This window comes from Buteo buteo, chromosome 27 (genome assembly GCF_964188355.1).
Source record: "Buteo buteo chromosome 27, bButBut1.hap1.1, whole genome shotgun sequence".
Classification (NCBI taxonomy): Eukaryota; Metazoa; Chordata; class Aves; order Accipitriformes; family Accipitridae; genus Buteo; species Buteo buteo.
The window spans coordinates 1464574-1490114 of NC_134197.1; the positions used below are offsets into that span (position 1 = coordinate 1464574).

The 25541-nt window shown below is 63.8% G+C and overlaps 4 protein-coding genes across 4 annotated transcripts in view; 3 read left to right on the forward strand and 1 right to left on the reverse strand.

Annotated features, from left to right (window-relative positions):
* Positions 1–417: 417 nt before the first annotated feature.
* BRICD5 (BRICHOS domain containing 5) lies at positions 418–3282 on the forward strand. The gene is made up of 4 exons (XM_075058961.1): positions 418–550; positions 816–923; positions 2344–2497; positions 2988–3282. The coding sequence occupies exons 2-4, from the start codon at positions 837–839 to the stop codon at positions 3080–3082; spliced, it is 336 nt and encodes a 111-aa protein (XP_074915062.1). The 5' UTR covers positions 418–550; positions 816–836; the 3' UTR covers positions 3083–3282.
* MLST8 (MTOR associated protein, LST8 homolog) lies at positions 3257–8713 on the reverse strand. Its single transcript, XM_075058958.1, has 8 exons — positions 8397–8713; positions 8209–8260; positions 7960–8122; positions 7780–7855; positions 5490–5642; positions 5171–5295; positions 4577–4740; positions 3257–4021 (listed from the first exon to the last, which is right to left on the reverse strand). The coding sequence occupies exons 1-8, from the start codon at positions 8523–8525 to the stop codon at positions 3903–3905; spliced, it is 981 nt and encodes a 326-aa protein (XP_074915059.1). The 5' UTR covers positions 8526–8713; the 3' UTR covers positions 3257–3902.
* A 4210-nt stretch (positions 8714–12923) lies between these two features.
* Positions 12924–17292, forward strand: LOC142045168 (hexosaminidase D-like). Its single transcript, XM_075058378.1, has 14 exons — positions 12924–13279; positions 13488–13584; positions 13736–13973; positions 14125–14234; positions 14553–14640; positions 14726–14890; positions 14989–15172; positions 15391–15462; positions 15578–15782; positions 15881–15963; positions 16199–16277; positions 16523–16624; positions 16766–16855; positions 16981–17292. Exons 2-14 carry the CDS (start codon positions 13490–13492, stop codon positions 17162–17164), a joined length of 1695 nt encoding a protein of 564 aa, XP_074914479.1. The 5' UTR covers positions 12924–13279; positions 13488–13489; the 3' UTR covers positions 17165–17292.
* Positions 17293–20022: 2730 nt separating this feature from the next.
* CASKIN1 (CASK interacting protein 1) overlaps positions 20023–25541 on the forward strand; it is a 33278-nt gene continuing 27759 nt past the window's right edge. The window contains exon 1 of the mRNA XM_075058282.1: positions 20023–20211. Within this exon, the coding sequence (XP_074914383.1) occupies positions 20118–20211 (94 nt within the window). The 5' untranslated portion in view covers positions 20023–20117. The remainder of the gene's footprint in view (positions 20212–25541) is intronic.

Here is a 25541-nt window from a genome sequence, read left to right on the forward strand (position 1 = left end):
TCCAACGTGTGGCTGTGGCCTCTGAGGCAAGGAGGGGGAGCCCGTTTGATGCCAGTGAGCTGTGCTGGCTGGGGAGGCAGATCCCAGCCTCCCCCCGCGTGCGGCTGCGGCAGAGGCTGGCAAGACCCCTGGCCCTTTCCTCCAGCACCCTGGTGCCAGGCAGGGTGGGTGCCTTCGGCGTGAGGGGCACCGGTACCTCTCCCTCAGCCCTGTCTGATGGAGAGCGGTCTGCTTCATGGATCTGCTCCCCTCCCTTGGGTCAGAGCTTGCTTCTCTCTGTTGCTAAAAATTCAGGCCAGCCGGCGAAGGTTCCGGGTGGGGATGTCGGCGGGGAGACGCTGCCTGCGAGCACTGAACAGCTGATGGTTGGTGCTGCCCTCCCTCTCTTTGTGCCCAGGCTAGCTCGCAGCTTATCCGGCTAACGCTCCAGGGCCAGCAAGACCCCCTGAGGAATCAGACAGCCTTAGTGGATAAGTCCAGGAGCACCGTGACCTACTACGTAACCTCGCAGAGTAACCACACCACCGTGGTGCTGTATGACAGCAGGAACGTAAGTGTGTTGGGATAATTACCTGCCTCGCTAGTGTGGAAGCGAGCAGAGGAGCCCAGGCTGCTGAGAGAAGAGCTGCTGGGGTGGGAGCGGGAGGTGCAGGCCAGGAAAAACATCAACCAGCTACCGTTTGGTGCCTTTCTCTGCACCTTTAGTTAGGAAAGAGAACGCAGGGCAAAAGGAGGAATGTCCATTTTTGTGGCTCTTAAGACAGCTGCGGGTGCATGCCACTGCCTGCTGTAAGGGGACATGATCTGTCTCGCAGGGCTACGTGTGTTACAAGCCTATGGAGCAGCATACGTGCTACCTGAGGAGGATGGACGCCTGGGACATCCAGACCCTACAGACATCCCTCAACACGTCTGAGCAGAGAGTGAGCAGCTGCTGCGGCCGTTCCCCGGGGCGGCTGAGCGGACGGGGGTGATGAATTGGGCTTTGCACGGGGTCCTGGCTAGCTGAAGGCCCTTTTCTGCATGGATTTGTGTTCTCAGTGGTGACTTTTGCACACCAGCATCCCAAGTGTGGCTAAATGAGAGCACAGGCTCTCCCAGCCGGGGGTAGCAGCGGCAGCCCCCTGTTCTGTGCGATTCTGCTTGGGGAAGGGCTGGGTTGGTGTCGTGCATAGGAACAGAACTCTGCCTTGCAGTGCTGGGCTCAGCATGAGAGCTCAGAGCAGTAACTCCCGGTTTTACCAATATCCTATCTTCTGCAGGAAACGGCAGAGTTGCAGGTCGGGGAAGGGGGCTGTGTCCCACAGAGGTGAATAGCAGGGCTCTCGCAGGACCCGCTCCCACTGGATTCTGTTACTTGCTCAAAATTCTGGGGAACAAAAAACAAAGGGGGTTTGTTAGCAATTCACAGGGGAAAAAGTTGGAGTAAATCATCTATACAGACCCTCTGAACAAAACGTTAATGGATGCGTGGGCGCGGGGCAGATTCTGTTTCAAGAAGACAGAAGGCCCCATTTTTTGTGCCCCTGCCATCTGCTTTCCATTTCCTTGGGGGCTCCTGGGGGGGCTCCTTGTCCCTTGCCTGTCGCTCCCACCCAGCTGGGAAGCGATGGGCAGGGTTTAACCCAGAGGAGCGTAGGAACACGGCATCCATGAGAGGAGGCTACCAAAGGGGATGCAAGAAGAAAGCATCTGCCTGGCTCTGAGGCTCCTTAATGGAAGTAAAAGAATTGGTGGTGCCGGGGCTGCCAGCAGCCCACTCGCCCATCGAACGGGACCTGGCACTGAGGAGCCCCAGCTCAGCCTTGTCCTGTCCCAGGCACCACGGGGCTAAATGACACCAATTTGCATCACACCTGGTGCCAGGGACTCCGCTGCTGAGTGTGGAGAGGGGACAGGGCTGCCGTGGGTCACCGTGGCGGGGATGCAGCCGAAGCCCGGGGGTGCCAGTGGCACTGGGTAGGCAGACGCAGGTCAGACCGATGCTCCTCTGCCAGCGGGCTGTGGCTGTTGTGATACCTGGCACAACGGGGTGTTTTAGCTCCAGGTCCGGGGACAAAGCAGCCCAGCGAGGGGCCCGGGAGGAACTGCGTGCCCCGCTTCCCAAGCTGCAGGGCTAGCGAGGGGCCACGGGCTGTCCCTGCTCCAGCCTCACCCCTGGGAGGCTGCTTCGGCCAGGGCGAGCATCCCAGTAGGCTGGTGGGATGAGGCAGCCGTCGGGAGAAACCTGCCCTTACTGCTGGGGTAGGGAGTGCTCCCTGGGTGCCTTGAGAGCAAGAGCAGTTCTGCGGGGCTGGAGGGCAGCGCCAGGAGGGGCAAAATTAACAGGGACGTTTCTTTCAGGCTGATCAGCTGCTACATCAGAATAATGAAACCGAGTACTACCGGGAGTTCCTGGGCATTCTGGCAGGGGAAGAGGTGGACCCCAAAAGCCTGGGGGAAGCTGTCCAGACCCTGTGTGAACAGACATCCATCTTCTGGGTCAGGAGAGGGGAAGGTGAGTTGTACGTGTCCCTTTGCAGAAGAGGGAAGCACAATTGTTTCTAGTACCCCTAAGAGGAGCAGGCTCTGCTGCACAAGAGCTGATGTACATCCCGGGACAGGCTGCCGAGGCCCAGGACAGGGACAGGTGACCTCTGGTTCAGTACCAAACCATTGCTTGGCCATCACCAAGCGCTGGCTTGTACCCACAACCTGCAGTGAACCATGGTGCTGGCTGGGAAAGGCTCTGAGCCCCCTTCCCCACACAGCACAGCCTGCTTGCGTGGCACAACCACAACACAGAGCAGTCCCCTGCGATGCTGTTGGCTTGTCACCTTCATGTTTGCCAAAAGCAGCCTGCCAAGCTCTCATTCTGTTCTTACTCCAGCTTTAATGAGAAAGGTCATTCCCTGAGGCTTTCCACTTGTTTGGCTCCCCAGGGACTAGTATCTGCAGGACTGAAAAAGCAATCATCTCACCTGCTTTTGTCCTTGCTCATTTGGCAGGTCCAGGGAAGCAGCGGCTGATCTACCTTTGCATTGACATCTGTTTTCCAAGCAACATTTGTGTGTCTATCTGCTTCTATTACCTCCCCGAGTAAGTCCTGCAGCTGCAGATGCCCTCTCACTGCTCTAAATACTTGAACTGGATTCCTGAAAAGCCTCTGATTTCAACAAGGAAGGTAATATCTACAATATCCCCCAAAAGCTTCCTGCTGATTTCATGCTGCAGTTCAGGAGAGTTTAGAAAAGTAACAGGACTCTGCTCAGCACTGTCAGTACAGACATTTTATTTGCAGCTGTGCTCCAGGGCTGCATCTTGTACGTAGGTATTAGGAGATACGGGCCTAGAGGAATCACGTGGAATAGCTAGTGTTTTATGGCTACATGCCCTGTTCAACACAAGGTTATTAAATTTTTGGGGGGTGGTTGGCTTTATAAGAGTGCAGCTCTCCAAGCAAGTCTGTGAAATACACTTTGAATAAAGGGATTGCAAAACAAGAAAACAGCTGCCTTTCCTGTCTTTGCTCAGCCTCTTCCATCATTTAGAAAGGCTGATTTATTTTTTTTTTTTTCCACTCTGGGGTACAAGAACATCACAAAGCTGTCAGCAGCTGACACCACAAGGATTCCTCCAGCTGAACTGTACTCAGCTTCCCTCTGTGGGACTGTGGCTCCCCCTCCCATTCCCTTTTGTCCACGTGGCCTCCCTTAGAGGCCACACACGTTTCGGTAATGATCTGCTCGGAGCTGAAGCCTGGTCTCACTCCAAGCAGATGCAGTTGCTTCTGCAAGAGACCGAGTCCTCTCCGTCAGAGGAGGGGATGGTTACAAGTGTGTGTCTCGGGCTCCAGGGAGGGTGCTTGCCACTGTAAGACAAGGGAAAACAAGCAGAGGTCCTTTCCTTCCCACACATGACCATTATCCCAACACACTGTCGTTGAAAGCAAGGCAGACTACTGCTTTCTGGTGGCCGCTGTATTCCCTCTTGATCTCTCCTGTCTCCACACACCAAAGTCTGGCCAGGTTGTCAGAGGAGGCTGAAACAAAGTGAAAAGAGTAGTGGGATATATTGCATTACACTTTAAACTTTTTTTTTTCTTTATTATTATTATAAGGAAGACTTTCTTCTTGCTTCATTCAACACAGTTGTTAGAGCTGTTCATGACAGGTAAGAGAGCTGTGCAGAGCAAGAAGCTTAGCGCGTTCCTGTATTACGTGGGGTTTTAATTACGTTGGAGAGAAGTTACTGTGGAAATTACAACATGTATATTTTGAAAGGACTATCATGCTGCGTACTGCAAGCAGCATTGCTACCAGGTGAAATAAACTGCACACGAAGATCATCTCTCCAGTTTAAACAGATGCCCTACTGCAGCACAGGCAAAATGCTTAAGGGAGTTAGTAGACTGCATTGTGGGTGTGAGGCTGGGTGCTCTCACCTCACATACACTGGTGCACAAGGGTTTGGCAATATCCCAGCTAGAGAAACTGGTAAGTCTTGTGCTAGTGCAGGGCCATGCTGCTGGGGGCCTGGCATAGTCCAAATCAAGCGGTGGGCCAAGGGCAGGGGCACGAGTGCAGCAGTGCCTCACCTGTAACGATGTATTGGGAGTCCCCAGAGAATGCGCAGTCCCACATCCAGCCCCGAGACGTTTCTCCTGGGTTATTGCTCTTAATGCTCAGCTCTGTCATCAGAGAGAAGTTTGAAGTCCTCCAGATCTTACACGTCTGATCTGCAGAACACGTAGCTAAGAGCCTGCGAGGAAGAGACATGCGAGGGCAACCTTATCAGTCACACTGTGCGCCTAAGGGCCTCTCATTAATGTGGGCCTGGAACAGTAATGAACTGGAGACCTGCGTTCATCTGCTTTATGAGATTCAAGCCAAACAGACTTGGTGAAGGAGGACACCAAGTCTGCCACTGCTCCTGGAGATCAGCAATTCAATCCCAGCTGTAAGAACAGCTCACAGCTGCAAAGCTGGCTGAGAGCATGAGGCTGGGATGCCACTGAGAGCAATCCAGTGCCGGCATGTCCCGTGCCTCCGGTCCCGCTCCTCCCCAGGGGACCTGCAGGGCAGTGTGGAGCCAGCATCAGCCAACAGCTGGAGGCACAACTGGCCTCTGCCTGCCCAGAAAGGATCATCTGTTCCCATCGCAGATAGGCGAGGGGCTGGCATGCACTCACGTGGAGTCGGGGCTGAACTTGCACTGGAGGGCATAGCGGTTGTGCGCAGGGATCTTGGTCTTGGGGATCAGCTGGGTCACCTCCTCTCCAATGCCACCCGTCAGGTTCCACACGTAGCAATTTCCCTGTGGTGAGACAAGGGAATCTGTGGCCGGGCTGGTGGTCACCCACCCAAAAGCAGCCTGGACTTTCCACGCCCGACCACAGCACAGCAAAGTTGGTATGTGCAGACCAGCTGCCTCTGCCCACGGGAGGCACAGCCCAGCAGCTGCCGGAGCACCGTAAATCCCATCCCATGTTCGAGGCTGTCAGAGCTCACCGAGCTGTTAACGGCTGCCATGTAACTGGCATCAGGGTCAATGTGAACCGAATTCACAGAAACTTCGGGCTCTGGAATCAGCTGCTCGTTGTGGTCAGTCTTCAGGTCCCAGATGTGAATGGCACCACTCTGATCACCCACAATTAGCTCTGCCTGCAAGAAAACAGCAGCTTCATCTCTCTGAGGAGAACCCCGCAAGCTGATGCCCAGCCCATGCCCGTGAAGCACCACATGGCACCTTGCTCTGCCTTTAAGCATCAGGGTCCTGTTCTGCCTAATTATTCCCCAGCACAGGGCTGTTTCAGAGCTCCAGGGGCCTGTTGACTGCCCCTGTGTGCTGAGAGCAAGCACAGTACTCATCTCACGTTACACTCTGCAAAAAGGCTGTTTACCTTTACAGAAGTGTTTGCTAATTTTATAAACCCCAGAGCAGACAGCAGCTGCCTGATTTCCAGAACTGTTGCACAGCTACAGCTCCAAACAACATCCACAGAAGCCAAATGATTTTCAGCACATCTGAGAAGCGGGCATTAAGATGCAAGTTGGCCAGTGAACAACTGAAGCACTCAAGAGTGTACAGATACCTGAAAAACACAAGCCTAAGTGGTTTTTTTTTTCTCTCTCTCGCTCCCCTTCTCAGGGGAAGGACAAGAGCCAGCTGAAGGGCAGGAGTTCTGGCTCCGATCCCATGCTCAGACCAGAAGACAATGCTGGCGGCTCTCCACTAAAACCAGGGCTTTTATCGACAGTCTTGCGCTGTCCATAATTTTAGCAGAATCCCTAGAGGAGATCAGGTCATCAGGCGCAGCTAATCTTGTACCTGTGAGCAAAGGCTTGTTTCTGAGGAAGACAATCATCGCTCGATATATTTAGCTGACTGCACAGTGCAGAAGCATCTTCTGGACGCCTCAATCCTTAGCCCCCTCTTAGCAGGTGTTAAGTGCAATTGCTAAAGCTGTCACGGCTTTACCCAGGCCATGAGAAATCTCTCTTGGATAACTAGATCAGCATCACTGCAGCAGGGAATTGCAGAGCGATGAAGCTATCTGAATAAATACTGCCACCTTTGGACTAATTAACTGCGTTCTGCTCACAAACCAACACTTCTGCAACGCAGCAGCACGTTGGCTAGTGATTATTTGACATGTAAGATCTATGTACAACAATAATATTTGTTTTAACATGATGCATTCTCACAGCACCGGCACTATAGGTGCATCAGCAGTATTTGGGTAAAGTGTGTTCCAAATAACTGATCTCAAATCTGGTCCGAAATTCCAGGCTTGCAAAATTAAACCTTTGCAAAATCAAATGCAAAGAAACATTTCTACTACTCAGCTTTTTAAAAAGGTTTGCGCTGCCATGTCTGCAAACAAACCCTGCAGCACTGTGAATATAAAATGGACCAGACAGGTTATTAACACTGCAATGATATGTATTGATTTTCACCGCCGTCCCCTCTAATGCACTGCACTCCCTTTTAGCTTCGTTTCTCAAGCCCCAGCCATCCCTCTGTTTTACCAACAGCTTCTGAACCAACTGGTGAATCTCCAACAAATCTGACCAAGGTCCTGAAGGTAATGGGGGCCACAGGCCCAGAGATGCTTTTTCTTGGCAGCGGTGCCACTCTCAAGATTCCCAGCCCACCCCATGCCACCAGTTCCACTCCCATCACATTCCACCACATCCCCTTGGTTATGTTCTTGGGATAGAGGTGGCCCCAAAGGAGTATTTCCTCCTACGGGATGAGAGGCCCAGCACAGCCGCTATGCTGTCCCTTTGCAACAGCCACCAGGTAATTAGCACAACTGTGCTGGCTGGCAAAGGAGCTCAGCGAACAAAGCCCCCAGGCTGCGGCATGGACACCTGCTGCAGGCACAACGTGAGCCTGTGGGACCTGCTCTCCCCCAGCACCACTGTTCGGGGAGGTCTGCTCCACCGCACAAAGCAGCGTTGGCTTTCCTGGGGCAGACGGAGGGACCGTGCATCTGTCATGGCAGCTCCCGTGTTGCGTGGGCTCTGTTCTCCCACTGACCCAAAGCTCCCGGCACCAGCGGCTCAGCAAGAGACCAGGCAGATGGGCAGCCTGGATGCGGGAAGCCAGCTGCTGCTTATCCAGCAATGCCACCAAGAACTTGCGGGTCTGTGCCACCAGGAAGGCCGCCCTCCCCAGCCAGCCCCCAGATTTTTTGCCGCGTCCGCCAGTATAAAACTCCTCAGCCCCTCAGGTTTACCCGGAGGAGCCACGGCAAAGCACGAGCTGGGAAATCACGGAGAGGCCGGTGCTCACCTGGTTGGGGTGCAGGCAGACACAGTTAATAGGAGCATTCACCTGGAAAATCCGCTGGCACTGGAGGTTACGAGACCTGCAACAGAACAGTGAGGAAGCAGCGTGTTTAAGAGCGTGCAATCTCTCTCTGGGATGCTGCCGGAGGCGGGTTGGGGGGGTCACACCGCCGCCGCTGCCCACCTCAGGTCCCAAATCCTGGCCATGCAGTCCTCCCCGCCCGTGTACATCCACCGCCCGTCCTCGTGGAAGCCCACGGAGGTGATGTTCTTGCTGACGCCGTCGTAGTTAATGACGGGGTTGGGGTTGTTGGAGTTGAGGTCGTACATGCGGATGTGCTGGTAGCCTGCAACAACGACCGGGCAGGGGGTGACCGACGTTCCCCCGACCCGTGCCCGGGGCGGCGGGGCAGGGGGGATCGGGTGGGCTCACCTGCGGCAGCGATCATGCTGCGGTCCGGCGTGATCTCCAGGGCGTTCACCTGCTGCAGGCTCCCGTTAAGGTCGGTAAGAAGAAGCCGGGACCCGAGCGGTGAGACCGAGCGCTCCCAAACGCGGGGCGCGACACCGAGCGATCGGTGTCCGGGGGTCGGCGGGGGCGGCCCCGGCCCTGAAGGATACGGAGTCCTGGTGCTGGACGGTGCGGGTGCAGATGCCGCTGTGCGCCTGCCAGAACCGCACCGTGTGGTCGTAGCCGGCCGTGGCTAAAATAACGGGGTCGCTGCCCACCGTGCCCTGAGCGGCGTTCATGGTTCCGCCACCGGCGCCCGCTCAGGGACCCGGTCCCGGTCCACGCGTGGGTCCGCGCCTGCGCTTCCCACCCCCCTCCGCCCCTGCCCGTGCTGCGGCGCGGGGGAGCTCGGAGCCCGCCCCAATTCTCCCCCCCCCCCGCGCTCTCTCCCGGTACCGGCAGCCGGTGCCGGCGCGGATCCCGCCCGGCACAAGGGGGGGGGGGGCACGACTCGCTCTGCGCATGCGCCGGGCAGCCGCGGGCCGCTCTCTGCGCATGCGCGCTGCCCTCCGCCTTAGCGCGCAGCCTCTCGGGGCGTCCTCCGTAGGGGAGGGAGGGGAGGAAGGCGCATGCGCAAGAGCCGCGGCGGCGGGCGATACTAACGTGCGGGGCGGGGAGGGGGGGTGGGGTGAGACCACGGGGCACGTCGTGGGGGGGAGAGGAGAGGGGGGAAGCGGGAGCTCGTTCCCAGCGGCGCCGCCAGGGGGCGCTGCGCTGAGGGGCGGCGGTGCAGCGCCGAGCACCGCGGGGCGGGGGCGGGCACCGGGAACACCGGGAACACCGGGAACACCGGGAACACCGGGAACACGCCGGGCACGGCTGGCTGGGCCCGCCGGGCATCCACGGTGCGGTCCCGGGGCCGAGAATACCCTTTGGGCCCGCAACAGCCGCGGAGCAAAGCGGGCGAGCGGCGGGTCCGCGGGGTTCCGGTGTTCGCCGCCGTGCCGGTATCGCACCGGGGAGTGGGGCACGGTCCCCGCCCTGCCGGTGCCGCCCCGCCTGTACGCGGTGGGTAGCGGGAGCCGGAGCATCCCCTCCTCGCTTGTCCCTCGGCTTCGGTCCCGCAGCCGCCGTGGCACCGGAGCCGCCCGGGCCCTTTAAGAACGGCGGCGGCTGCGGTCCGTGCCCGCGCTTGCGCCCGCTCCCGGCGGTGCCCGCGGCGGCCCCCGTACCTGCCGGTAAGGGCCGGGGGAGCCGGGGATGCTCGGGGCCGCAGGGGGGGGGGATCGGGGATGCAGGGGTGGCCGGGATGCCCGGTGCCGTAGGGATGATGCCCGGGGGAATGGGAGGGATGCCCGGTGCCGCGGGGATGCCCGGGGGGATGGAGGGATGCCCGGTGCCGCAGTGGGGACCGGTGCGGCAAGGATGCCCAGCAGAGCCTGGAGGGATGCGGGGATGCCCAAAGGGTACCTGGGGGCGTAAGGGGACGTGGGGTGCCCCAGGGGTGTGGGTGGTGGTGAGCTGGGTGGGGTGTGGAAAGGGTCCCCCCCTACCCAGGGGCTGCCCCGTGTGTGCCCCAGTGACCTGCGGGGGGGGGACAGGGGCCGTTTCTCCCCAGAGGAACAGCCCCCTCCTGCTGCCGTGGGGGCTGTAGCCGCACGGGGGGGTGGGGGTGGTCCTCAACCTCCCCACGCAGGAGCCCCCGGGGCTGCAGTGCCGTGGCCTCTGGCGAGGGGCAGCTCACGCCGGGGGGGGGAGACCCAGGCTGGGTGCGAGGGACCTGGATGTCCTCGGCCGGGCTGACCGAGGAAGGCTCTGGAAGCGTGTGAGCGTGCGCATGTGCGTGTAAGCGTGCACATGAGTGTGCACGGAGCAGCGTCACTCTTCCCACGGCCGCGCTGTCGTGCGCACCGACAGGAGCGAGGGTTTGGCATGGCAACGGCTGGGGAACACCGGAGCGGGGCGGTGGGCAGATGGGTTGCATCCAAACCCTGCAGCAGCACCCAAAACCCTCGCTACGGGCCTGCGGGCTACAGTGGCACCTGCCACCCTGGGGGTACTCGGCTCCGTCCTCCCCACGGCCCCGCTCTCTCCAGGCTCAGGTTTGGGTTTGCTTCCATTCTCCTCTCCTCCAGGCTCGGGAAGGTAAGCGGGGAGCTGGGCTGGTTTTGGGGAGCTGGGCGTGTTTCAGGGAGCTGGGAGCAAAACCCATGTGAGCTGTGCGGAGGCGGGGAGGGGGGGGACCCGGCCCCCTCCTCACCCCATGGCTGCTGAGAGCGTTGAGCCAGGCTGGCCGGTTGCAAGGAGCCGCGGGCTCTTCCGAGCCTCCCAGGGACCATGCCAATGCCATCCCCAAAGGGCTGGCAGAGGAAGATGTCACATTAATAAATATAGCGGGTGCTAGCGGCAAGATGCTGGGTTAGAGGGGCAGCATCAATCAGCTGAGCCCTCGCTCCAAAGGGATCTCCCGTCGGCACAGGGGCACAGAGTCGTGGCTGCCCCCCGTCACCCCTTGCCGCTGTACCCCACCACCGGCGTGCACCCAGCCCACCTGCCCTTGCCTGGGCCATGCCAGGGAGGCTCAACTCCAGGAAACCTGTTCTCTAGTTAAATAAGATAACATACATTAAAACCGCCAAATCTTGGCGAGCTGACAGCGTCTGTCTAAATATTTATCCCTCTTCCGATCAGGCGCTGTGTTCCCATGACAGCATGATTAGCACTTTGCATATTTATGGCCTTTCTGGGTGCTGGGCTCCCCGTGCTTGCCTGCCCCATGCCCGGGGGGGTCATGGAGCCCCCCCTGTCTTCCCACCCACCCGGCAGAGGTGAGCCCTGGGCCGGCAGCTGTCCCAGCCTGGCACATCACTGCTGGGCTGTGCTGGAGCTGCCAGGAGCATCCAGGGCCGGGCAGGATGGAAATGCAGCAGGGACGGGCAGGGCAGGGACCCAGTGCTGCGTTTGCCCCCCACAGCACAGGAGGTGCAGCGCTGAGGATGAGGCATCTTGTCCACGCAGAGATGCGAGCACAGGGGACAGCGTGGGCATGACCTGCCCCAAAAGCAGGGTCCTGCTCTGCCTCCTGTGCGCGAGCACCAGGGGACTGGGTACCCGTGGGTGCCGGGCGATGGGGATGGAGCAGGGATGCTCGGGCTCCCTCCCGCACGGTGCTGCCCTGCCTCATGATGTGGCCCTGCTAGGACTTCATGCTCTGGGGACAGCACGTCCTGCGCTGGCTCTGCAGGACGTGCCAGGGGTCCTGGCCGCCGCATCGCCCCTGCGCCCCATGGCAGCGTGCGGGAGGACCGTGTCAGGAGGGATTAGGGCTGTGTCTAGAAAAAGGGCTAATTCAGAGCCGGAGGCACAGGGTGGCTCAACGCGGCTCTTCCCCTGGTGCCACTGCTCTGGCAACACAAACAAAACCCTCACGATCAGCTGAGACGCTTGTGCACCGGCAGCCGCCAAAATCTGGTTTCCAGTTCCCAAATGTGGCAACGCTGAATTTAACCCCGAACTTTGGCGTGTTTAGGTGGCATCTCACTAAAAGGGCTGGTGGCAGCTGCCCAGGTCCTGACAGCGGCTGAGGGTGTTGATACGGTACCTCATCCCTGCCTTGCCACACGCACTCGGCTTGGTAAAAAAGGAGAAAAAAGGGCAGAAATGGTGCTAGCGCTTCTCGTGTACAGCTTCCGAGAGGATTCGTGCTGCCTCCTGCCTGTTGTGCTGTGGGCACCGTGGGAGACGTGCCACCCGCAGCAGGGTAGCTCTGGGCTCCTGGGGTGGGAGCAGGCATCACTGCGGGTCCCTTGTCACCTGGGAGCAGTGCTGCGGACGAGGAGGAGCCCCGAGGGGGCTGCAGGAGCGGGGGACGCAGTGTGCTTGGTGTTCCCCCCCCCGCCGTGGTGCTTTCCCAGGGGGTTGTGTTGGGGCTGCAGAGGTGGGTGGCTCCCTGGGGCTCGTGGGAGTGGTGCCCCCGGTCACAGCGGTGCCCCCAGTGCTGTGCTCACCGGGGTCTGGCCTGGCTGAGCATCTCCTGCTGCAGCTGCGGTGCTGGCTGCATGGAACGCTGCTGTGGGTCTTGGTGTTGGGGCTGGTGATGCGCCAGCTGGTATAAATCTCTGCACAATCCCTCGAGCTGTGTCCATGGGGGGGGGGGGGGGCTGGGGAAGGGGCACCTGCTGCCTCCTGCTCCACAGAGACTGCCTTTGGCTTGGGCTCACTTTCATCTAAATTGGTAGATCCCCATCTCGGGAGTTCTCAAAATTGGTTTAGGAAAAGAAGACTTCAAATGAATTTTATTAATCTTAATTGTGACAACTCTTTGACACGAGCTCTTCCCTGCACCCCGTGTGGCCTGTCCTACATGTCCCGTGAGGGATCAAACATCGGTTTAACCAGACCAGCCTTCCCCCGCACGGCATGGTGCGGCATCTCACAGCCCCCCGGCAGCGGCAGCACCAGCGCCAGCAATCCTGCTCTCATCCCTCCTCCCCTCTGCGGGGAAACCGGCAGCTCTTCTCGCCAGGCTCAGACCCCAGGCAGCCGGACCCCACTGTGCTCCTGCCCTGGTTGTTTTCCGTCGGTCGAAGCAGCTCGTCCCCCTTCCCCTCCACGGTGCCGGGTGGGACTCCCCTCCCCGGGGCAGATGCTGCGGGCTGCGCGTAGCAAGCGTGTGCCCATCCCTGCAGGTGCTGGGGGGTCCGGGCTGTTGCCCTCGCCCCAGCGGTGGCTGTGGCCATGCCGGTGCCCATCCCCAGGGCAGCATGTGCCCATTGCCAGCATGTGCCCGGGTGGTCCCCAGTCACCTCTCCTCTGTCCGCAGGGGCATTGCCTCCCGTGCCTGGCCCCGTGATGCCACCTCACCCAGCTGCCCAGTGACACAGCCCTTGTCGTGGAGGTGACCCAGCGGCTCGAGGGGAGCCCCCGGCAGGGACCTGCCCCTGCAGCCACCGCCTTGTTTGCTCCTGCGCTGGCGGAGCCCGAGGAGGCTGCGCCCTTGCAGGCAGAGGCAAAGGCAGGTCTGGCCACTAGCCCCTGGGCTTGGGCACATGAGGTAGGAGGGACACGGGGTACCGTTGTGCGTGCCCCCAGTGGGGACCAGGGTGGCAGGAGGGATCTCCCCCATGTCCCCTTTCTATGGGTCTCGAGCTGCCCTGGTCAGGGGAGCAGGGCACGGTATGTGGGGTTCCACGGGGTCGCCTGCGCTCTGGGTCCCTCGGGGGGTGCTGCCACACAGCCGGACCCCTGTGCGTGCCCCACAGAGATGGCCTTCCAGCGGAGCCACAGGCTGAACCTGCTGCGCCTCGTCGTGCTGCTCCTCGTGGCCTTGGCCGGCATCAAGTTCCTCTTCCGCGACAGGTGAGGTGACAACGGGACCCCAGGCCTGGGTGGGGGCCCCCACGGGGCTGGGGTCTGCGGGGAGCCCCTGGGTCGTGCCCGTGCAGGGGTCTGGTGCTGGGGGGGCAGCCGGTGCCCCATGGCACCCCCAGCCCTGCTCCGCTGCCTCCAGCTTTACCCTGGAGCTGCACAAGCACGTCAGCAAGGACAGTGGCTTCTGGGGGGACGTGGGTGATACCGGCCAGGACACCGGCCCCCAGAGCCAGGCTCTGGAACTTTCCGCGGCAAAGATAACGGTCCCGAGGCAAGAGCCTGGGCAGCAGGTCCCCAGGGATGTCAGCGCCACCGAGATGAGGCTGGTCCACCTGGACCTCAAGGGAGCTGCGCCCAGGGTCTCCTACCTGGAGCAGGTGAGGATGCCCAGGGACAGGGAGGAGGTGCCGGGGAAGGATGCGCCAAGGGGGCAGAGGCAGAGCAAGGTTCGACCTGCCGGCTGTCCCCGCCGTCCCCCGGGGGACCGTGCCGTCCCCGCCGGCTGAGCCTGCCCTGCCCGCTCTGCAGGTGTTCCCCCTCCTGTCCCAGCTGGGAGCCAACGGCATCCTCATCGAGTACGAGGACATGTTCCCCTTCAAGGGGGAGCTGGAAATCCTCAAGTCCCCATATGCTTACAGGTGAGCCGGGGCTGTGTGCTGAGCTGGCTGGGGGGCTGCCGGCTCGGTGCAGCCCCGGCAGGTCCCGGTGTGCCGGGGGCTGGGTGTGACCCGCCTGGACCTGTGCCCACGATAACCACGATCGGAGTGCCAGGCTGTGCCTCTGGCAGACCAGTTTCCTGCCCCGCCGGGTCAATATTTGTGTCCCCGTAGTAAAGTCCACACAGGCGTGGGGCAGCTGGGGCGACTTGGGCAGGTGCCGGAGGAAGAGGAGGGAGTGCCCTCACGTTCTGCCCTCTGCCCCGGCATCCCCTGGTGAGCCTGTCCCTGCCCTCCCAGTGAGGATGACATCGAGCGGATCCAGCAGCTGGCAGAGCTCCACAAGCTGGAGGTGGTTCCCCTGGTGCAGACCTTTGGGCACGTGGAGGTAAGGGGGTCCTGGTCCCACTTCTCATCCCACAGCATGGGGGGGTTCCCCCTGGAAACCCCTCCTGACACCTCTTCCCGCACAGTTCATCCTCAAGCACGAGAAGTACCAGCACCTGCGGGAGGTCGAGCGCTTCCCCAACAGCTTCAACCCCCACGTCCCCGACACCCTGGCCCTGCTCAAGAGCATCTTGTCGCAGGTGATCGAGAAGCACAGGCGCTCCACCTGGATCCACATCGGCGCGGACGAGGTGGGCAATGAGCCATGCAGGGACCCCAGCCTTCACCCCGAGCACCAGGCGTGCTCCCAGGGGTGCTGAGCCTCCCCCTTTGCTCCCCCCGAATCCAGGTCTTCCATCTCGGGGAGGGGATGGACTCCAAGAACTGGATGAGCCGCAACAAGGGTGACACAGGGACCATGTACCTGAAGCACATCAAGGAGGTGCTGGGCTTCATCACCACGCAGTACTGGGGGCTGCGGGTGCTCATGTGGGATGACATGCTGAGGAAGATCAGCGTGGGAGCCCTGCAGGGTGAGAGGATGGGGACGTCAGCGGTGGCACTCGAGCTGGGGGTCTCAGCAGTGCCTGCCCGTCTGCATGGCCGCCCTGGCAGGCATCATGCCTGGTACCCGACAGGAGCCTGTGCCTGGCCCTGTGGGGATACGGGTCTCGGGGGAGCATGAGGACCCCCAGGCATCCTCCTGCTGCTGGCACTGGTGCCCACATCCCCATCCCTGCTCCCCCAACAGAGTCCGGGATAGCAAAGCATGTCTCGCCCATGGTGTGGTTCTACGCACCCGACTTCGAGGCTGAGCAGATCGGTAAGGCGGCAGGCCGGGCTCCCCAGGGCTGGCAGGGGGGGAACACCACCCTTCCGAGGACCCCCCCAGCCTCCCGGTGACAGTGGCACTGGTGGTTCACGCCTGTCCGCTGCAGGGCCGTTCCTCGCCAAGTACGCAGAGAGTGGCTTCGAGGCGGTGTGGTTCGCCAGCGCCTTCAAGGGCACCACGGGACCGGCGCAGACCTGGCCCCCCCTGAACTACCACCTGAAAAACCACCTGAGCTGGCTGAAGGTGATGCAGGCCCTGCCACAGCTGGCCCCGCTGCGCTTCCAGGGCATCGTCCTCACCGGCTGGCAGAGGTGAGGGGCGGCGGGACCCCCACCCTCCCCGGTGCCTTGCGCAGCCCCGCCGGTGGCAGCGCAGGAGGCAATGGAATGGCTGCCCCCACCCTCCGCAGGTACGACCACTACTCGGTGCTCTGCGAGCTGCTGCCCGTCGGCATCCCCTCCCTGGCCGTCTGCCTGCAGACCCTGGTGAACGGTGAGCCATCGCCCTGCCGCCGGCACGGGACCAGCCATCGCGGCCAGGCTCATCCCTCATCTCCCTAACCCGCAGGCAGCCGCTGCCTGCGTGACCCCATCCTGCGGGCAGGGAGGGATGCTGGGAGGGAGGTGGGAGGCAGGGGAAGGAGAGCTTCAGCTCCCCCAGTTTTGGCCCCGAGTGCCTGACGGTGGGGTGGCCCGGGCCCTTCTGCCCCTCTCCTCGTCCTCCCCAGGGGGCTTCACGGAAGAGACGAAGAAGAAGGTCCTGGACACGTTGGGCTTCCAGAGCATGCAGCTGGAGCAGAGCACGTGGTGCGTGGCACAGCCTGGCTGTGGTGGGGGGCAGCCACAGCGCTGCTGCCCTGGTTCTATCCAGAAGGGATCCACTGGAGGGGAGCGGGGACTTGGCTACACAAATGCCCCAGTCCTAGACCCCCCTGGGGCGAGGGTAGATGCCCTCCAGCCACGCAAGGTGCTGGGGTTCACCCAGCCTGGAGCCCCAGCGTGGCCAGTGCACCCCACGTGTTGGTCTCTCACCTCCTCCTCCCTTTCCCCAGCGAGGGCAGGGGAGCGTTCCCCGGCGCGGAGATCTACCACATGGTCGAGCAGGTTAATGGCCACCTGAAGGAGAGCATCCTTAAGGCCCTGGAGGAGGAGAGGTAACGGGCAGCGGGGTCAGCCGCCTCTGGCCACGGGGCCAGAGCACAAGAGTTTTTTTGCATGGGAGGGGACCTGCCCGGCGTTCAGCTCCCCGTCCCCGGGTGCCCCCCGTGCCCCCCGCTCCCCTCGTGCCTCCCCAGCGCCATCAAGGGCTGGTTCAGCCCCTATCACCGGAAGCGCCAGTTCGGCAACCCCCGCAACATGGAGAGCTTCGGCAGCAAGGTGCTGAAGTACGTGGTGCTGGGCGCCGGGAACATCCCCCCCCGGGTGCCTGTGGGGGTCTGGAAGGGGTCCCAGGCTCAGCTCTGGGGTCCCTTGCAGGAGGGAGCTGGACCCTCTGCTCTCCCCCTGCCAGGCTCCACGAGGACTGGGAGAGCTTCGTCCGTGACCTGCGCGCCCACCTGGAGAGGGTCTACTTCCCTGACACGGTGGAGGAGTGGATGGAGGAGAACATCAACCCCTACCTGGACCAGCTGCGGGACCTGGTGCGCGACTACCGAGCCATCATCCGCCTCAACGCCAGGCCCAAGGCGACGTAGGGGCCGTGGCCCCCCCCCCCCTCAGCTCCCTCTGCCCCCCTAGGGTGGGCTTCGGGTGCCGCCGTCGCATGTCTGTCTGCTGGTGACCGCATTGCTGCCGTTGGTTTGTACTGTACAGAGCTCCTGCACATCCCACTTCCACAATAAAGTATTTTCGTAGATGCTGCTGGGTGCTGGAGGGGGCCACAGCTCTGCCCCCCCACCTTGCAGGCGAGGGGGAACCAGGGCTGGGGTCTGTCCTGCGACAGCTCCTGGGCCCCTTGCTCCTTCTCCGCTGGAGCTGGAGGGTTTGGCAGCCGCAGGGCAGAGCCGTGACGGAGGGCAGGGAGAGGGCAGCCGATGCCCCACAGGGACACCCGTGTGCCTCGAGGGCGGCCGTGTCCTCCCTGCAGGACGGGGTCCGGCTCGGCGCGGGTGCTGGGTGCTGCATGCCACCGGGCGAGGGCTGGCACCCGGGATGGGGCAGCGCACAGGGGGACGTGCGGGGACCCTGCCGGGCTCCCACCAGCACCCACTCCCCAACCTCGTGTCCGCTTTCAGCAGCGGCCGCCAACGTGAGCCCCTGATGGCTGGGAGGGGGGGGGCGAGCGTGGTGCTGGCTTCCTGCGCCTCCAAACTCTGCTTTCATCTCTTCCTTCCCCTCCGTTAATCCAGCGCCCGGGAGGCCCATCCTGCCTCCCGCACCCAGGCAGGGGCCTCCGCCACGCTCCTCGCCTGCGGCCGTCGGAAAGGCGGCCACGGCGGGGGGACGTGGGGGGGACCCCTCCGTGGGGCGAGCCCTCCTGCTACCGGTGGTGCCTCCGGCTCCTGCAAGTGGAGGATTTCCATGGGCCTGCTGCTCTGCGGTGCCCGTCCCTGCGGCGGGGGGAGGTCAAACCAACCCCCCCACCACCCCCATGCCCGCAGCTCTGCCCGTTCGGGGCACCGGTTTCGGCTCAGCCTGTGCAGGGCAGCAACGCGGACATTTCACTGCTCATTTTTCTGCTCTGCAAAGACCAACCCGACTTGGCAAGGGCCCGGAGGGAGCCGCAGAAATGCGAGGCGGTCTGGAGCTCCTTCTGCAAAAGCCTGGCTCAGCCAGGGGAGGAGGGACGGCAGCCGTACGCCCCACTCAGCCCCACACAGCCCGGCCGCCCTGTGTCCTGGCTCGGTCACAAAGGTCCCGGTGGCCGGTGAGGCCATCGGGGTGGGGGCTGCCCCATCCCGTGTCTGTGCTGGGTCCCTGGGTGCTGGTGCTGGGTGCAGGAGCCCGGCAGGAGAGAGCTGTGGGGCACAAAGGGACCTTTGTTGAGGAGCCTCATTTGTTATCAAGTGGTGGCAGATGCGAGGGAAGCCCCCCGACCTGCCTGGGCCCCCCGGGTGCGTGCGGAGCCCCAGCCCCCAGCCCAGGGAGACCCGCGGCGGCTCAGGCCCCCCATGCAGCCGCACACCGCCAGGCTGTGGGATTAGAGGGCAGATTAGACGGCGTTTTGCGCCGGCAACCCAAATGTCCTGGATTGGAAAGTGGGGGTGGGGAGAGGAGACGGACCCCGCCATGCCTGAGGGGGGGTCAGCCTGAAGCTGGGGGCTGCAGAGGGAGTTGGGGGCTGCGGAAGGCATCCTTGGGCTCCAGCTCAGGAGGCATGGGCCAGCACAAGGTGGGCAGGGGGCATCAGGGAGGAGCTTGGTTTGGCTACAGTTTGCTTGGTTTCCTTCATCTTTCCCTCTGCCACAGGCACTCACCTGGGTCTGCAGCCGCCTGTCCCAGCGCTCTGCACCCACCGGTGCTCTGCACCCACCAGTGCTCTGCACCCACCAGTGCACTGCAGCCGCCTCTCCCCGTGCAGCCGCCCGCCTCGCTGCCCTGCAGTGACCAGCGCTGTAGTGGCCAGCTGGGTACCAGCCTTCTGGACCAATGTGCCCCAACGTTGGTTTGCCGGAGCCGGGACCTCCGCAAGGCTTTTAGACACTAACTCGGGTGGGAGAGCAGAAATTTGGGCGTGATTTTGTGCCGGTGATGGCCGTGCTCTGCACTGGCTGGGCACCATTAGGACATTAATGCCTCGTCCATCGCTGGCCCCATTTCCCATCTGGTTCGTCAGCATCCTCAACCCAGCCAGGCACCCTCTACACCTTTAATGTCTCAGTCATTTAAGCCATAAAAAAGTGGAAGGGGACGAATGTCACTGGCCATTGTGTCTACAAAAGTGGAAAATTAGGCAGTAATAAGGGCTTTATTGAAAGAAATTGAAAAGCTGCTCCAGCCTGGTTCCCATTATCGGCCACCACAGGCTGACGGTCGGTGACTGCAATGGCCAGGCAGGGCGGCGGGACACGGACCGGTGAAGGGCACCCGGGACCGGGGCTGGGGACCACGGGGTGCCCCGGGTGGGGGTCTGCTGGGCCGGCCAGCCCCCCGTTGCAGCCCCCAGCCCCGGCTCCTCTCCCCCCCCGGGGGGGGGGGCGGGGGAAGACACCGCCACCCCGGGGGGGTCCTACCCCGAGGAAGAAGAGGCCCCGACCAGCCTCGCTCCCCGCTCTCCCCTCCGGCTGCCGGCGCTGCTGAGACCCGCCAGCTCATCACACGCCACGGCTGCTCGGCGGCGGCGGCTCCCGCCGGGGCGTCCCCCCGGGCCTTCGCACCTTCCCCCGCACCGGAGAGAGGGATCCCCCGTGCCCCGCCCGCAGGCACCGGGGCGGCCCCCGCCTCCTCCTCCTCCTCCTCCTCCTCCTCCTCCTCCCCCTCCCTTCCCCGCTGCCCCCCGCGCTCCCGGTACGGCCCCCCCCGCCCCGCCGCGCCCCGCCCCGCCCCGGGCGCCCGCCGCCGCCGCCGCCGCCGCCCCCGCCTCCGGAGCGGGCTGGGCGGGGGGGCCCGCGCCGAGCCGAGCCGAGCCGAGCCGCCCCTCGCCGCGCCGCGCCGCGGAGGATGCTCGGGCCGTGAGCCCGCAGCCGGCAGCCCCGGCGCCGCGGAGCCATGGGCAAGGACCAGGAGCTGGTGCAGGCGGTGAAGGCGGAGGACGTCGCGGCCGTGCAGAAGCTGCTGCAGAGGCCCAAACCCGGCAAAGCCAGTGAGTGCCGCGGCGGCGGGGCCCGGCCGGGCCGGGGGCGCCGGTGGTGAAGCCGGGGAGGGGGGGGGGGGGTACACACACCCCGGCATCGCGGCGGCTCGGGGGCCCGCATCCCGCCCGCTGCTCCCGGGGCCCGGCCGGGATGCCGCCCCTTCGCCCTGCCCGGCCCCGGAGCATCCCCGGCCCTTCCCCGGTGCGGCGCGGCGCGGGCGGGTGGGGGCCGTGGACGTGCCGGGGACCCCCGGCGTTGCCCCGGGGAGGGGGGCCGTCTGGTGGGGGGGGGGGGGGGGGTAAGCAGAGTGGCGGCGGAGCATCCCCGGGGCGCTGCGCGGGTGCTCGGCGCTGCACAGCATCGCCCCGCCGGTCCCGGTGTAACCCCCGGTACGGGCGGGCACCGGCCGGGCTGCCCTTGCCCTGCGCCCGGGAGAAGCCCCCGAGCCCCTGGGGGGCCGGGCCGGGCCGGTGCAGCTGGCGGGGGGGGGGGGGTGTCTCGGCCTGGGCATGGGCACGGGTGAGGGCAGGGGGCTGCAGGCGGGCAGGGCAGAGCCGGGGGCATCCGCCTGCGCTTGAGTGTGCGTGGAGCGTGTGTGCACGGACCGTGCATGTGTGCGGCGGGGGCTGCCGGTGCCTGCACGCGTTTGCATGTGTCGGTGCGCGTGTACGTGCGCGCTGGGTGTGCGTGTGTGCCTGTGTTTGGGTGCGTGTCTGTGTTTGTGTATCGGTGTGTACCCTGGCATATGTGTGTTTGGATGTGGCTGTGTTGGTGTTTCTCCGTGTGGGGGTGTTTGGATGTAGCTCCACGGGTATCTCCCTGTGTGCATCTCTGCGGCTGGGTTTGCACGTCTCCGTGTGTGCACCCGAGGGTCTGTGTCCGGGCGTGAGGCTGGGGGGGTGCGCGTCTGTCCGTACGTGTGTATCCGTGTGTGGACGTGTGCGTAGCTCCGTGAGGATCTGCTCTCTGTACAATATAACTGCTCTGTTGAGGCGTTCCACCCGGGACTGAATTATTCATGGTGCTGATGCAGCCGCAGGTTTCAGGCCTGGTGCGCGGGGCCGACCCGGGGGGCTGGGGACCATCCCTGGGCATGGGCAGGGACCACGGGGAGCACTCGCGTGGCATCGGGTCGCTGGGCACGCGGCCTCTTTGCCGCTGCACCCCGCGTCCCTCCCTCCAGGGCCCAGCGCTCCCCGACCGTGGGCACCCCTGTGTCCCCGGAGTGATGCAGGGCTGGTGCGGTGCCCCCCATCCTCGGGCGTGCAGGGGTGTTCCTGGCCAAGCAGGCCCAGCGCGGTGTTCCTCGTGTCCTGGTGCCATGCAGGGCCGGCGTGGCGTCCCCCGTGTCCCCGGTGCCATTGTTGCTGTCGCTGCCGAGGGCCTATGCAGGGAGAGAAGGGGCTCCGGCACAGAGCCTCCTGCATCCCAACCTGCTCCAGGTGCTGCCGCTTCCGTGGCCTCTCGGAGCGGTGCGCGGGGACAGGGATGACACCCGGCCTGTGCCCAGCGCTGTCCCCCCCCCACACCCCTCTCCAATCCCCGCTGGCCCGGCCGCACAGCTGGTGTTGCTGTGGCAACGGCCAGCGGTGCCGGAGTGCCACCACCTCCTCCTGCATCCCTCTCCTTCCCAGCCCTGCTCTGCTGCATCTCCCACCACGGCCGCTCTCCCACCGGAGAGCCCTCCGGCTGCTGGGCACCGCCGGGCGGGATGGCCGCGGGGTCCAGCGGTGCTCCCCGTGCTGGGTTCGCAAGCGAGGGACAAGGGATGCCCAGTGAGGCCGAGCGCGGCCAGCCTGGCGTTGGGGAGATTCCCGTTGTGGGCCTGGATGTTTGTTCCATGCCCCAGATGGGCTGCACATCTCCAGCTCTGCCGGACCCCCCTGGTGACGGTGGTGGGCTGCTCTGGCACCGTTTCCCCACGGGACCCGACTCTCCCGCCCAGCAGCAGGGCCGTGAGCGTGGCAGCGGGTGCCGTGCTCCCAGCCCGGGGTGCACGGCCACCTCTGGCTGCAGCAGCGGGGCTGGAGGAGCGGTGCGCGGCACAGGGTGGGAGAGCACCGAGCAGGGGCTGTCCCCCTGCCACGGCGTCCCCATGCCACGGCATCCCCCCGTCGCCTCCGTGTGCTGGTCCCACACATGCCTCCGGCACTCCCCGTGCTGCGCGGCACCAGGAAGGTTTGTAACTTAGCTCTGTTATCTGGATAATATCCTATTCATGTGGGGTTTAATAAATGAGATTTTAAAAATCCCTGCGTGAATTAACACGGGTTGCTATGGTGACGTGGGGCCCGATTTAGCGTGCGGAGTACGAGTTTGTGGGGCCCGGGCCGGCCGCAGCGCGCACCATGCTCGCTTCCCGGGCATCCATAATTGATGAGGTTGTCTGAAAGTTACGCAAATCAGATGCAGGGATTTGGCAGCAAACTGTTTCCCTCCCTGTCCCCTCCTCCCCAGTGCTACCTCGAAGAATTGTAGTGACTTGGCGTTTTCCCCTCGGTTCCCCAGCTCGAGTGCCGTGGGATGGGACGGGGCCCTGGGGTGTCCCCAGCAGCACCCATGCCCACCGCGCCGTCCCCGTCCCGGGCACCCGGGGCTTCAGGCAGCGGGAGACGGGGCTGCGCTGTGCCATGGGGGGGAACCGCGGTTCCTTCGCTGTGGTGTGTCGGAGCGAGCAGGCTCCTTCCCTGTGAGGCCGGCTCGTCCAATTTGGAAACGGCTTCCGCGTGGCACCCGCTGGTGCCGTGGGAGGGACCTCGAGCCGAGGGTCGGACCCCTCTGCCTCGACTTCTCGTCCCACCAGGCTGGGGGGCTTTGCAAAGCGCTTCCACGCATGGCAGCTTCGTGTGGCAGAGGAGATGTCCTGGCATGCGGCCCCACGGTGCCACGGCGAGCACCCGGTATGGCAGGGGCTGGCCGCAGCCTGGCCGAGTGGGTGGGAGCCAGGGCTGTGTCCTGTGGGGCTGCGCTGCCCACCCTGTGCCTGGTCCTCGGTGCCGTCCTGGTCCCCCAGCCTGCCCTCGGGGCTTGTGTCCTCGTGTGCCGCTGGAGCTCTGGATACCTCGCTCTGGGACGTCCGGGGCTGGGTGAGCCACGCTGCCTGGCTGGACTCAGGAGCTGGGCACAGAGCCGCGCACCCCCTGCACCCTGCTGTGCCAGGGTACCCCAGCCCAGCCTGGCCCCACTGCCCGGGGGTGTGGGTGCCGAGGGGTGGGCAGCTCTCGAGGTGCCCCTGCCCTGTGCGGGAGAGCCCCGTTCCTGCATTGCCACCCGTGGCAGGGCTCTGCGTCCTGCCCCGCGTGTCGCTGGCGGCAGCCCTGGCATTTCGGGGCTTATCCCAGCCAGCCCTGGCCCCGCTGCTGCACACAGGGAGCGGGTCCTGCCCTGCCCGGGGAGGGACCCCAGCCCCGCTGGCACTACCGGCGCTGCCCTGACCCCACGGCTGCCTCCGGCTGCGCTGCTCCCAGCTCTGGGCCATGCGGGGCGGGCAGAGCCCGCTACGGGTGAAAAGACCGGGACGGGAGCCAGGCAGCTCCTCGGAGGGGCATGCACGGTGCAGGCAGCGTGGGCAGCCTGCCTGGGAGCGGACAGGAGGGGAGGCACCCCAAGGCTCAGCGAGCACCCCCGGGTTCATCGCCCTTTGGGGTGCCGCCATCGCGTGGGGACCCATCCCGGGATGAGAGCGGAGCTGCAGCAGCTGGGTGGGATCGCAGCTTCGCCGGTGCTCCGGGATGGGGGTGCAGCGGGAGGCAGGAGCCAGACCCCTCGGGGACGTGGGGTCCCTGGGCAGGGCCTCGCCGGCTGCCTCCTGCCCTACAGGGCGTCCTCCTGTGCGGCGGCCAGTTAATTCTGGGGTTTTTTTGCCTGCATTTGATTGCATTAATAATCTCCTCTGATAACAGTATTTAATAAAACCAGGCTAATATGGCGCAGTTAGGAGATGTCTTTGACATTTTACAATTCAATTTCCATGCAGTAAAAGGCAGGGCAGCTGCAAATCCAATCGTGGTGCAGTGCCCAGGGCGTGCGTGGCCGGCAGCCACCGGAGCTGCCCGGTTCCCCCCGGCCCTCCGGTAACGGAGGAAACTTCCCCGTTCAGCAGCCGCCCCTAACGGCTCCCGCTGCTGCTCCCCAGCGAGCCCCCTCCTCGCTGCAGGGGAAGCCTGGGCAGGGGGGGAGCAGATGGTTCTCACTAGGATGCCGGGGCCCCTGGGTGCTACCGGCCTCTGGAGCCATCAGTGCCGGGCAGGACTTCTGGAGCGGGAGGAAGGGGCTGCAGGGCCGGATCCTGGGGCAGCTTCACCAAGCTGGGGGGGTGCAAAGGGGTGCTGGGTCCCCATGCATCCCCTGTCCTGTGGCTGGGCGCTGCTCCCGCAGCCCCCCCGATCCCCTCAGCGTGGATTAAGGGGCGAAACACCAAGGGGGTGGGCTGGGCTGTGCAGGGTGATGCCGGCATGGGGCGATGCTGGCACGGGGCAATGTCGGTGCATCCCAGCCAGGTCCCAGGCACGGGGCCCGAGGGCTGTCCGGGATGGTGGTCAGGGCCAAGCGGCTCCTGCCGCTGCTGTGCTTGACGGTGTGTCAGCAGGTCCCTTATAAACTTCTTCTTGGGGTTTCTAGCCCGCGTGTGAAACCTCGCTCCCAGCAGCACTTGGCAGGCGGGCGCAGGCTGGCGTGTGCCAAGTTTCCTTCCAGAGGGGGATTATTACTCAGCCCGGGGTGACATCTAGTTATTTTACATTTTCTTGCCTCTCTCTGGCTGGGCTGGAGTTGTGGGTGCAAACCCTCCTCTGCCCCCCCTCCGCCCCAGCACAGCTCCTATTTCGGGGCCGGCGGTGGGGTCCCTGCCTGCCAGGGGATGCTGCAGAAGACCCGGGGCTGTTGGCCACCGCCACCGAGGAGCAGCGGGGCCGTGGGCTGGCGGCTCCGCTCCCAGCTCGAGGCTCCCTCGCTGGCCTGGATTTTCTCGCAGCAGTCCCAAATTCACCTGGCTTGACACCAATTAGCCCTTTGCTGGCGGCGGGTGGCCCCTCGTGCCCGGGGCTCTGCTGGGGTCGCCGGCTCTGGCTGTTTCCCGCATGAGGATCTTGCTGCCGGGTGCCACGGTGCTCCTTGCTGCCCGTGCATCGTGGTGGGGTGATGTTCCCAGGGAGTAGCCAGGAACGTGGCAGGGCCAGGCTGCACCCGAGGGTGACGGTGCCGTGGGCGCTCAGGGTGCTGGTGGTGCAGTAGGGCCGGGTGCTGTGGGTGCCCTGAGCCCCCCCCTCCGCAGCCGCCCTCTTCGCTGCCAGCCCATCGTGGTTTCCAGTAGCCAGGCTGGCGTCTGGCTCCTTTTCCC